Source organism: Fukomys damarensis, unplaced genomic scaffold (genome assembly GCF_012274545.1).
Source record: "Fukomys damarensis isolate Sample0158 unplaced genomic scaffold, DMR_v1.0_HiC HiC_scaffold_21, whole genome shotgun sequence".
NCBI classification, from domain to species: Eukaryota; Metazoa; Chordata; class Mammalia; order Rodentia; family Bathyergidae; genus Fukomys; species Fukomys damarensis.
Window position 1 is genome coordinate 10490357 of NW_022900933.1, and position 12652 is coordinate 10503008.

A 12652-nucleotide genomic window follows, 5' to 3' on the forward strand; every position below is an offset into this window, starting at 1 on the left:
TATTTTCAATATTGAGAGAACTACTTCAAAGATCAGGGGCCTCTGTCCTCAGAATCCCTAAAAGTAGGCTTCAGACCTTATCTTTCTCATCTGTCCTTTCTCCTACTACAGACAATGGCTTCTTAGCCTTCTTTTCTCTTTTTGATAGAGCAACTCAACCCCTGGACTTCATGGACTAAAAACATATGGTAAAAGTGATGGGAACAGCAGAATACCAAGAATGTTTTCCAGACCCACTATGTTCTCCATTCAATCTCCACTACTTTGTAGTTTTGAGAAATGATCAAGCGACCAAGTTTACTTTCATTTCTTCTTTATTCTGTAGTTATCATGTGATGTAAAACTGGATCCTCGCCCAGAATACCATCGGTGTATACTGACCTGGCATCACCAAGAACCACTGCCTTGGGCACAGAGTACAGGTTAGTCATTGCAGGTGTCCCTCTTCACTCACTCTGAACAAAGCCTTCTGTTTATACTGAATTTTGTAATTATTATACGCTTTCTTCTTTTTGAAAGTTCAAATGAGCTAAATTATTTCTACATAGTGTAGCATAAAAGGACAAGACTTTAAAAAAATAGTTATGTCACTGAGCCACATTTTCCAGATAAACACTTGAAATACAAATTTAGAATTACAGTGAAATAAATAAGTCACACATGTGTAAATACCGAATAGTTTCTCTGGTGTGAAAAACTATAATAGTACATAAGATCCTAATGATATAATGGACAGTGTGAAATAGGAAGAAAAGGGCTAAAGGCACAGGGAAAATAGGAAGGGTAGGGGAAAGGTAATAAGGGAAAATAAAAAAATATGAGAAAATGAAAAAATGGAAATAAAGTGTAAATGGGGAGGGGGGGTGAAGGGAGTTCAGGGATAAGGGAGAAAAAATGAGAACCAAGACCTGTCATGCAAAGATACAAGATCCCAATGATGAATATAACTGTACTATATACCTAAAATGTCCCAATAAACTCAATGAGAGGAGGAAAAAAAAAAAACAAATTCAGAATTACATAAGATTTTGATATGTTAGTTTAAGCAATTTTCTGGGCATAACTTTATAGGAAAAAGATGACCCTATGGCTATGTCATCCTAAAATGCGAGATAAAGGCTTAATTTACAATATGATGCCTGTAGACTTTGTTATGCTCTAGATATTGGTAAAGTTTAGGGGCAGAAAAATCCATATTGACAATTTAGACTTCAAAAGTAGAGAGAACAACTTCACATAGATCAGGGACCTCTGTCCTCACAACCCATAAAAGTAGGCTTCAGACCTACTGTTTTGCATCTGACATTTCTCTCATACTGGCTTCTTAGAGCCTCTTTTCTCTTTTCACCAGAGCAACTCAGCCCCTAGACTTCATGGACTAAAAACATAAGATGAAAGTGGTGGAAACAGTAGAATGCCAAGAATATTTTCCATGCCCACTATATGTTCTCTGCACTGCTCTAGAACTTAAACATTTACCCTCAACTTCTGTAGTCGTATTTTCCTAAACTTTAAAGCAACTCCACAAAAATTGTACTAGCCTTTAAACAAAGGTCCTATCAAGTGCACACATCAACTAACATAGTGACTAATGGGTTTTGCCATCCATGAGACCTGCATTTAAACTAATCCCAACCTAGCTAGAATGACCCCAAGCAGATTATCTAAGATTTCTTTTAATTTTGTGAGACTCAAATAAGATTTTAGGTAAAGTGACTAGTACATTATCTAGCACTTAGTAAAAAAATGGTAAGTCCTACTATTATTATCTGTATTGTATTATATATAGGTTTTTAAACCTCTCTTTTCAGGCACATATTTCAGGCTGAATTAAGAAGTGTTGTGACATTTTGAGCAATGCTATAAAATCCTGATTTTATTCCTTTAAACAAGAATTTCTAATGTTTGTTCTTAAAGTGAGAAGGTGTAGGATATAATATACCAGCTACCTAAGAAAAGTACCAGGAAGTCTGATCATCTCTCTTCCTCTTGAAATCCTGCATTTCTGTTTATCAGTTTTTGTGTTGACAAAGTCTGCATGGGCTCCAGATGTGTATACCATAATGCTTATGTGGCTGTAATAAGAGTATTTCTTTCCAGGTAATCAGATGAGCAGCCGTCTGATGAGTATGCGCAGTGCCAATGGATTGTTGATGCTACCTCCAAAGACAGAGCAGTATGTGGAGCTCCACAAGGGCGAGGTGGTAGATGTCATGGTCATTGGACGGCTATGATGGTCACTAGCAGGAGAAAGCTTTGATGCATGTCCACATATCATTGACTGTATCCTGTAATATGCAACGGCACAGCTAGTTTTTCTGATTTGGATAAAAGTTGATCTGTATAGTCAACAATTTGAACTATATTTCAAATGAATTTCAATACCTTTTAAAGAAAAAAAAAAACCTAAGAATAAATCTTAGACAACTCTATTCTGATTATATCAAAGCAAATTTTTCCTTTCTTGCAAATTGCTTTGTGTGTTCAATGCTAGGTCTGATAGCGATAGATTTTAGTAGACAGCAGTAGGTGCCTGCAAAACTTGTGTTTTTCTCATCTTTAAAATACTTATGCTCTTAAATCAAGGCTGTCTGCTTATTTATACTAGTGTAGGAAACACTTGGATTTCCCTTCTTAGTATGCTTCATAACTGCTTTAAGGAGAGCTTTTGCTTGTTCTTTACCATATATCTCGTGTTTATGTGACTGTGCCAAAAGGAGAGTGACTGGGTAGAGGCCCTGTCTGCCTCAGGAACAGTCCCCTGCAGAAAGTCAGGGATGTTACTCACCCTCATAGCCTTGTGGCACAGTACTCTTGGGCAGTAAATGGATACCTTTTATTTTAACAAACTGGGGGAAAATGCTTCCTTAAGTGCTGACAGCCTTTTTAACCAATACATTTAAAATTGTACAGAAAAAAAAATCAAAGACTGATCTTGTACAGATATTAGTGTTACCAGCATTCATGTGGAAATCAAGAGCAAAGAGAAAATAATGTTAAACAACTCTGTACCATAACATTTTCTGTAATGATACTGAAACTTAATGAATAAAAAAATCCTTGATCACCTTGATCATTATTTAAAAATTTATTGTGTTGGCCTTGTTATTTTAAAAATAGGATTTTCATGCCATTCTGTTAGAGATCTGTTTGGATAAAAGTAATAGTTAAGATGGTCTACCAGAGTTAAAGCATAGGAGGGAGAGTTAAAGTACAGTATGACTCTATAATTTACCATACAATTTAGGAGAAATAACCCAATCTATAGCACTGTGAAAAAAAGTGTATTAAAAAGTACAAGAACCAACAGTTAGGCTGGTCTTTTGGATTGTGGCTGCAAAATAATGAGCATATTTAGAGGAAAGGTACTAGATTTAGAAAAAAAATTCTATTTTAGATGCCATAAAATCAAATTCCAAATATTTACAGTTTTTTTTCATTAAGGAAAAAATAAGTAATGACCAGAAATTTTCAGGTGAGTGCATGAAATTTTTCCTTTACTGTGTTTGAAAAGTGGGGAAAATCTATGCTGGCTATTGAAAATAGAGCAAACATACTTTACTTAGAATATCTCTTTAATAAAACCTAAGAGATACTTTTCAAATGGTGCTAACAAAAAGTATATGCTGTAAAACGTGCTTACTAAAGCAAACTATGGAAATCTGCATACTTGAAAACAAGGTGCCAAATTATAGTGATAAAGTTAAGTAGCAACAAATATTTGGTACTGATATATGACAATTCTAGAGTTAAAAATGAAATGTTCTACTTTTAATTTCCTTCTGCATGTAAAATTGAAAAAAAGATTTCTCAAAACACATCAAATAAAAGCATATGCAGAGTTCTTTACCCTACATTCATTCAAGAAATATTTATTAAGCATCTACCATGTGCTTGAGTGCAAAATATATCATGCTGATATTTACAGAAATAAATAGGGCAGAGTAGCTATTACACTCCATCAGAGACAACAAAAATGTGAAAGTCACCATAATATATATGTATTTGATTAAGATATTAAGGAGGATATTCCAAAAATAGAGAATTATACAAATTATATTTTTATTTTGTTTTGTTTTGTTGAGACAGGGTCTCACTATGCAGTTCAAGCTGGCCTTGAACTCACTATGTGGCCCAGGCAGGCCTCAAACTTGCTGTGATCCTCCTTCCTCAGGCTTCTGAGTGCTGGAATTACAGATGTATACCACCATGCCCAGCTGAGAATTATACAGTTTTAGTAATCATTATTATAGAAGGTAAGCTCCACAAAAGCAGGGATTTTTATTTATTTTGTTCATTAATATTACCCCAAATCCTTAGAAGAGTTCTTAGTATGTGTACATATGTGTAAGCATCAGTAAATATTTGTTCAGTGAAACATATATGGAGTTCATTATATATCAGGCTCTGTTCTAAACACTTTTAATTTTTCTAACATTACTACAGTTCTTGTTCCTATATGACAGATGAAGAACTTAAGGCACAGCTATCAGGAAAAGACAAGGATTCAAATTTAGCAGTCTGGCTCCAGAGTCCATACTCTTAAGCACTAAGCTGATATAGAAAGTTAATAAGATACGGTAAGACTAAAAAAGTACATATGTAGAGCCTAAACTATAAAGCTTTTGAATACCAAGTTAAGTCTAGATTTATTCTAAAGATATTAAAACTATTAGAGATTTTTAATGAGGGAAGAGTCATGATCAGACCTACCCTTTTAGGGGATATCCTCTGGCAGCATCAACCAGGACAAATGAGACTAGGCAGAGACTAAGGAGCACCAGTTAAGAAGTAATTAAGATTGTGGAGGGAAGGAGTGATGGCGAACCTTTTAAATTTTTCAATGATACAAACAGCCCACTGTGGCCTTTGTGCCATAGGTTCGCCACCACTGGGACAGATGAATGTGCTTCTGGAGAAAAGAATGGAAAAAATCTGATGATTGATTTAAAGTTTTAGAAAGGAAGTTAGTAGATGATTCAGAGTCTTTAGTCTTGGATCACTGAGGAAATATTAAATTATTAGTAAAAAAAGAAAGTAAAAAAGATTTGATGGAGAAGCTGATGAGTTTGGACATGTGTTTGAGATGCCATAGGAGTACTGTACTAAAGTAGCCATGTCCTGTTAGTATTTGAAAGTTGGAGTTCCATTCAAGATGGTGGAGTGGTGAGCAGCAGAGAATCAACCTCTCCAAGATTTGATGTCCAGATGCTGGAATATAGCAATGTGAGGAAGAGAAGAAGGAGGGAAGTGGTTTCCTGGGACTCAGGAAGAATCTAAAGTGAGAAATGAAGCTCACCGGGAGAGCAAAGAGAGAAACCTCAACACAGAAGAAGTAGGTGGTAAGCAGCACTTTCTGCATCAGCCTTGACTCACTGCATAGGAGGGGTGCCTTGAACCTGCAGATGCACCATGACTACTGGCAACCCAGACTTCTCCATGGAGAAATGCACTAGTGGAATGGGGTAGTGCACTCAGCAAACTGCAGTGGTGGTGAATTATTCAGGTTCATATGTCCCCCAGTAGAGGAATGGTAACCATCTTGGCAAGGTCCAACTGAACTGGGAATTCAGAGCAACTGCTGGCTCCACCTAGTGGCTCTCAGTGTCAGGATTAGGCCAAAGTACAGAGTTCAAACCAGCAGGAGACACAAGGAGTGTTACAGACTGAACAAATCAAGTTCCAGCCTCACAGCCAGAAACCAGCCTGAACTTCAGTGGAACTAAAAGTGCAGGCTTGCTGTGATTCCATTACCCCAGTGTAAAGGTATGGCTGCCCTGCTGGAATTAATCAACATGGATCTGGACTATATCTGACTATGTTGTCTACCAGTGACAGCAGAGACATGCCTGAAGTGGACATTTTTTTCTTGTTATTATTTTTATATGAGTATTTCTGGTTTTTTGTTGTTGTTTTTTTTCTGTTCTTGTTTTTATTTCTTCCTTCTCTCTTTCCCTCCTGTCTTTTTCACCATTTTCCCAAACTTTATGTAACTTCCTCCAGCCTTGCTAATTTCTTCCTCCTCTCTTTCTCTACTTTTTCCCCCTAGCCTCTTTTAAATTTTCTCCCCTGAGGATAAAAATCACTATGCTGAGGACGTATTTACTGATACAATTTCTGGTTTGTTTGTTTTTGTTATATAATCATAAATCTAGTTCATATGGTTAAAGGTGACAAATTGTAGTTACCACAACTTGTATTTTCTGGGATGTGTTTGATGCTATTCTTACAGCTGATTATACTTTTTTAGCAAAGCTGACATAACTGTTCTAGTAAGTTCTTCTTGGTATGCCAAGACTGAGGTTGCCTAAGGGCCGTAAATAATATTATAGACCAGTGCCAAAGAACTAGATAAGGCAGCAACTTATCATCCCCAATAAAGATGTAGGATCTTGCAAAAGACTCAAAATCTAGTACACCTGCAAGACATCTCTGAGAAGTAATCATTTCCTAAGTATTATAAATACCAACAAAAAAGCTACTTATTACTTGCCATAAGAAATTTACAAGCATCAACCCAGGGAATAAACTTTTTAAAAAGTACAAAATGAGAAGGTACTTGAGCAAGATGCAACCCGACTTCCAGATCACCAAAGGGGGCAATGAGGTGGAACAAGTAAAAAAAAAACAAAAAAACACTGAAAGTATCAAAGCAGATGAAAGAGGCACTAGAAAAATCATATAAGAAATAATTTCTTAGATAACTACCTAAATGGTGAACTTAGTGAAGATATGCTTAGTGACAATGGAGCAGATACAGATTTTTTTTAAAATAGAGACACTTAGGAAAATGATGGAAACCATTAACACCCAACATGAGAAATCAAATCTGTGACACACATTCAAACAGCTATCCAGAAGATTAAAAAGTTGATTGAAAGTGTATGCAGCAGAATGAGCCATGAGGACAGAATATCAGATATAAAAGACAGGATTGTTCTTAGTGATCATGAAAAGAAAGATTTCTTAAAAATAGCAAGAGACCATGAAAAGTCAACCCAACAGCTGGCAGATGAATAACACAAAATTGATTGGACTCAGTGAAAAGCCAGGAGATAGTACAAATGACATAAAACACCTGTTTGCAAAAGTAATGGCAGAAAACTTCCCAAGTAGGGAAAAAGAATTTGATGTACAGATAAATGAGGCATATAGAAGCCCAATTAGCCATGATCAGAAAAAATCTATACCAAGGGATATAATACTCAAGATTCAGAACTTCAACACAAGAGTAAAATATTAAAAGCTGTTACTGAAAACAACTATAAAGGAAAACCTGTCAGAATCACAGCAGACTTCTCAATAGAAACCCTCAAGTCAAGGAAAGCTTGGAGTGAAGGATGTCAAGCCCTTGAAGAAAACAACCTCCAACCCAGATTGATATGCCCCACAAAACTATCAAAATTTTTAGAGAAATAACATACTACCTTGACAAAGAACACCTGAAGAAATTCATAACTACCAAACCAGCACTCCAAAATGTTCTGAAGGACATTCTAAAATGAGATAACAAGAACTACAACTCCATGAACTCCAATAGAATGAATCCACCATCAAGGCTAGCAATTGAACAGAGGAGGAAAAAAATCAACAATGGAAATAACATGACATGGGTAAGTCAATACATGTCAATTATAATCATCAATATAAATAGTCTTAATTCACCAATCAAAAGAAACAGACTGGCAGAGTAGATCAAGAAGCAAGATTCAACAATATGTTTCATACAAGAAACACAATTAAGAAATTCATAGAGAGTCAGAGGATGAAAAGAATTCTTCATGTGACAGGGGCCCAGAAGAAAGCAGGAGTAGCTATTTTATTTACAAGAAAAAGTGGACTTCAAGCCAAGACTGATTAAGAGAGACAAAAAAGGACACTACATCCTTGTAAAGGGAACAATCCAAGAAGAGTTAACAATCATAAATATACATGCAACAAACACTTGTGCACTCAACTACTTGAAATACTAATAGATGTGAAAAAAATCAAATAAGCACTAATAAATTGCTTGTAGTGTAATGGAGACCTCAATACTTCACTGTCACAAATAGATCAACTAGACAAAAAACAACAATGAAATATCACAACTGAACCAAACTTTTGAATAAATGAATTTGGTAGATATTTACAGAGTGTTCCACCCCACAAAACAATACACATTCTTCTCAGCTGCACATGGGATGCTCTCCAAAATAGACCACATAGTAACTCATAGAACATACTAAAGTTAATGCAAACAAATTGAAATTATCCCATGCATATTATCAGATCATAGTGCAATGAAATTGGAAATCAGTGGCAAACGAAACCACAAAAACTCCATAAACACATGGGTCACAGATGAAATTAAAGAAGAAATTCATTTCTCTAATTAAACAATAATGTCTACAACATAGCAGAACATATGGGACACAATGAAAGCAGTCCTAAATGGAAAATTTGTAGTGGTGAATTCTCATGTTAGACAAACAGAGAGATAAACAATGTTGAAATTCAAGCTTTTAGGAAAAGAAGAGCAAGTCAAGCCCAAAGCCTGTATGAGGAAATTTTAAAGATCAGAGCAGAAATTAATGCAGGAGAGACTGAAAAAACAATACAAAGGATCAATAAATCAAAGTTGGTCCAAAGGTTGTGGATTATTGTTAAACTGAATCAAACAGTTGGCTCTTGAAAGATTAAATAAAATTGACATACTCTTAACCAACCTTATCAAAAAAGGGGGAAAAATACTCAGATCCATGCAGTTAGCAATGAAATCACAATAAATCCTGCAGAAATCCAGAACATAATTAACACCTTCTTCGAGATCTCATATTCTAATAGGATGGAAAACAGATTAAATGGACAGATTCCTAGATATATATGAATTACCAAAGCTGAATCAAGAAGATTTAAAAATTCTAAATAACCCAATACCAATCAATGAAGTTGAGGATGTCCCTAAAAACCTACCAACAAAAAAAGCTAAGGACCTGACAGATTTACTGCTGAATTCTACAAGAAACTTGGAGAAGACCTAATGCCACTACTTCTGAAACTCTAATGAAATTGAAAGGGAAGCGATACTACCAAATTCATTCCCGAAAGCAAGCATTACCCTGACACTGAAGCTAGAGAAGAATCCAACCAAAAAAGAGAACTACAGGCCAATATCACTAATGAGGATATATGCAAAAATCCTCAAAAATACTGGCAAACAAAATGCAGCAAATCATCAAGATTATACACCATGACCAAGTAGGATTCATCCCAGGGATGTACGGATGGCTCAACATACACAAATCAATAAATGTAATACACCATATTAACAGAGCCAACTTGATCATCTCAGTAGATGCAAAAAAAGTGTTTGAGAAAGTGCAACATCCATTCATGATAAAACCCTACAGAATATTGGCATAGATGGTGTTCATCTCAATCTACTAAAAGCCATCTCTGACAAACCAACAGCCAACATCATATAAAAGCTTTCATTCTAAAATCAGAAACAAGACAAGGATGTTCACTGTCACCATTCTTATTCAACATAGTTCTGGAAACATTACCCAGAAGATAAACAGAATGAGGATAGGAAAGGAAGAAGTTAAATCACTTGTGGATAACATGATACTCTGCATAGAAGACCCCCAAAAACAACTAAAAGACTTGTAGATTTAATAACCAAATTCACTAGTGTAAAAGGATACAAAGTCAATACTCAAAAATCAATAGCATTCCTGTGCACAAATAACAAACTTACTGAGAGATAAATTAGGGAAATAACACCATCCATGCATCCCTGAGATGAATCCTACTTGGTAATGGTGCATAATCTTCCTAATGATTTATTGCATTCTGTTTGCCAGTATGAGGATTTTTGTGTCTATGTTCACAGTACCATCCAAAGAAATGAAATACCTAGGAATCAGTCTAACACAGGAAGTAAAGACCTTTATGTTGAAAACTATGGTACTATAAAAAGGAGATTGAAAAAGATCAGAAAATGGAAAGATATCCCTTGTTCTTGGGTAAGAATAACCAATGTAGTAAAACTGTCCATACTTCCAAATTTGTTGTACAGATTTAATGCAATCCTGATCAAATACCAATAGCATATCTCACAGAATTAGAGAAAACAATCTTAAAATTAATTTGAAATTAGATGAGACCTAGAATAGCAAAAGCAATTCCGGGCAACAAAAGCAAGGCAGGGGGCATCACAATTCCTGACTTGAAATTATACTACAAAGTTCCTGTGATACAGACAGTATGGTAATGGCAAAAAAAAGGTCAGTGGAGCAGATTGGAGATACAGAAATGACTCCAAACATACTCAACCACCTTATCTTTTTTTTTTTTTTAAATATACCAGGGATTGAACTCAGGACCTTGTGCCTGCAACACTGAGCTAAATCTCCAGCTCAAGCCACTTTATCTTTGACAAGGGAGTAAAACACATTCACTGGAATAGAAAGACAGCCTCTGTAATAAATAGTGCTGGAATAAATGGCTTTCCACATGCCAAAGTTTAAAACTAGACCCATATCTTTCACCATGCACCAAACTAAAATCAAAATGGATCAAAGGTAGCTGGGCATGGTGGCACATGCCTGTAATTCCAGGACTCAGATGGCTGAGGCAAGAGGATCACTGTGAGTTTGAAACCAGCCTGGGCTACATAGTGAGTTCCAGGTCAGTCTCAAGTACATAGTGAGACCCTGTCTCAAAAAAAAAAAAAAAATAGGATCAAAGATCTAAGTATTAAGATAGAAACAGTAAATCTGCTGGAGATAAAATAGGTAGAACTCTTGAAGACATTGGAGTAGGCAAAGACTTTATTAACAAAATCTCAATCACACAGGAAATATTCCAAAGAATCAACAACTGTGATCTCATCTTATTAAAAACTAGCAATTAGGCCCGGGGATTTAGCTCAGTGGTTCTGGCGCCTGCCTGACAAGCGTGAGGACCCAAGTTTGATCCCCAGTACCAAAAAAAAAAAAAAAAGTAGCCAATAAGTGAAGAGATAACCCACAGTATGGGAATAAAAAATTTTGCCAGCTATTCCTAAGACAAAGGACTAATATCTGGAATATACGAAGAAGTCAAAAAAATTAGACCACCCAAAATTAAAGACCCAGTCCAAATATGTGCATCTGAAATGAATAGACATTTCTCAGATCAAGAAGTAGAAAGAGCAAGTAAATATATGAAAAGTTCAACATCACTGGTCATTTAAGAGATGCAAATTAAAATAATACTGTGGGGCCGGGGATTTAACTCAGTGGTTCCACTGCCTACTTCACAAGTGCAAGGACTCAAGTTCGATCCCCAGTACCAAAAAGTATAAAATAATGCTGAGATTCCACCTCCAGAAAGAATGGCTATCATCAAGAAATCAACCAATAACAAATGCTGGCAAGGGTATAGGGAAAAGGAGTCCTGCACTGTTGGTGGGAATGTGGACTGCTGCAACCTCTGTGGAAATCAGTGTGGAGAGTCCAATAATCCAAAACTAGAGGTACTATTTGACCCAGATATTCCCCTTCTTGGTATCTTCCCGAAGATCGTACCACAGTGATACATGCTCACCCATGTTTATAGTGGCACAGTTTGTAGTAGCTAAATCTTGGAAGCAGCCCAAATGCCCATCAACTGGTGATTGGACAAAGATGTGTGTTGAGGTTTTTTTGTGTGTTATTTTTTATACAATGGAGTACTACTTTGCCATAGAGGATAAGCTTGAGACATTTCTAGCTAAATGGATGCACCTTGAGACCATACTCTTAAGTGAAATAAATTGAACATACATGTTCAAATATCACATGATTTCTCTTGTGTGACAAACCAAAAGTGTAACTAATGACCAAAATGTACAGTAGATATTTGGAAATGGGAAGAAAATGTCCAAATGAGATGGGGAGCAAAGAAGAGGGGGAGGAAAGGAAAAAAAAAACAGGACAAAAAGGGATAGAAGGAAAGACTAGAAACAGCTTTTGTAAATACAGAGGGATGAGGTGTTGAAGGGAGAAGAGAAGAATGGTGAAAAAAGAAGCAAAATATATCATATACAGGTACAGATTCACTGTGTTGGATGCTATCATTATGTGTATCTGAAATGTACGAATAAAATGAGAAAAAAAATCCCACCAAATAGCCCAATAATGTATATTGTTATTTGTAAGATTCAATTTAATAAAAGTATATCTTGGTTTTACTGTGGAAAAATGAAAGTTCAGATTAGGAATTGACAGATACTATTTAGGTACAACCTTGGAGATCATTACATAAATGATCTGTGAGAGTACATGAACAAGATTACCAAGCAAAGAGGACAAGGTGTAAGGTGTTTGGAGACAAAAGCCATGAATGGAATGAGGGGAAATGTCACTTACTGAAGAGCAGAAACGGGAGTGCAGCATCACACAAACCGAGAAAGGGAATCTGAGAAGGAAGGGTAATCAACTGTCAGATGCAAAGGAAATGTCTTTCTTGACCAGTGATCATTTGTGAGCCGTGATAGTGAAATTTCAGCAAAAGACAGATTGAAAGAAATTTAGTATAAAAATCATTGTTAAGCCGGGGATTTGGCTCAGTGGCTTTGCCGCCTGCCTTGCAAGCACAAGAGCCCGAGTTCGATCCCTGGTACAAAAAAAAAAAAAAAAAAAAA

At 36.0% G+C, this 12652-nt stretch overlaps 1 protein-coding gene across 7 annotated transcripts in view; it reads left to right on the forward strand.

The window, feature by feature from the left end:
* Nucleotides 1-2286, forward strand: part of Gphn (gephyrin) — a 559105-nt gene extending 556819 nt beyond the window's left edge. For all 7 annotated transcript variants that reach the window (XM_033766935.1, XM_033766936.1, XM_033766937.1 and 4 more), the window contains 2 exons: nt 326-422; nt 2101-2286. In XM_033766935.1, coding sequence (XP_033622826.1) covers nt 326-422; nt 2101-2234 — 231 coding nt within the window. In that variant the 3' untranslated portion in view covers nt 2235-2286. The remainder of the gene's footprint in view (nt 1-325; nt 423-2100) is intronic.
* The last annotated feature ends 10366 nt before the right edge of the window (nt 2287-12652 follow it).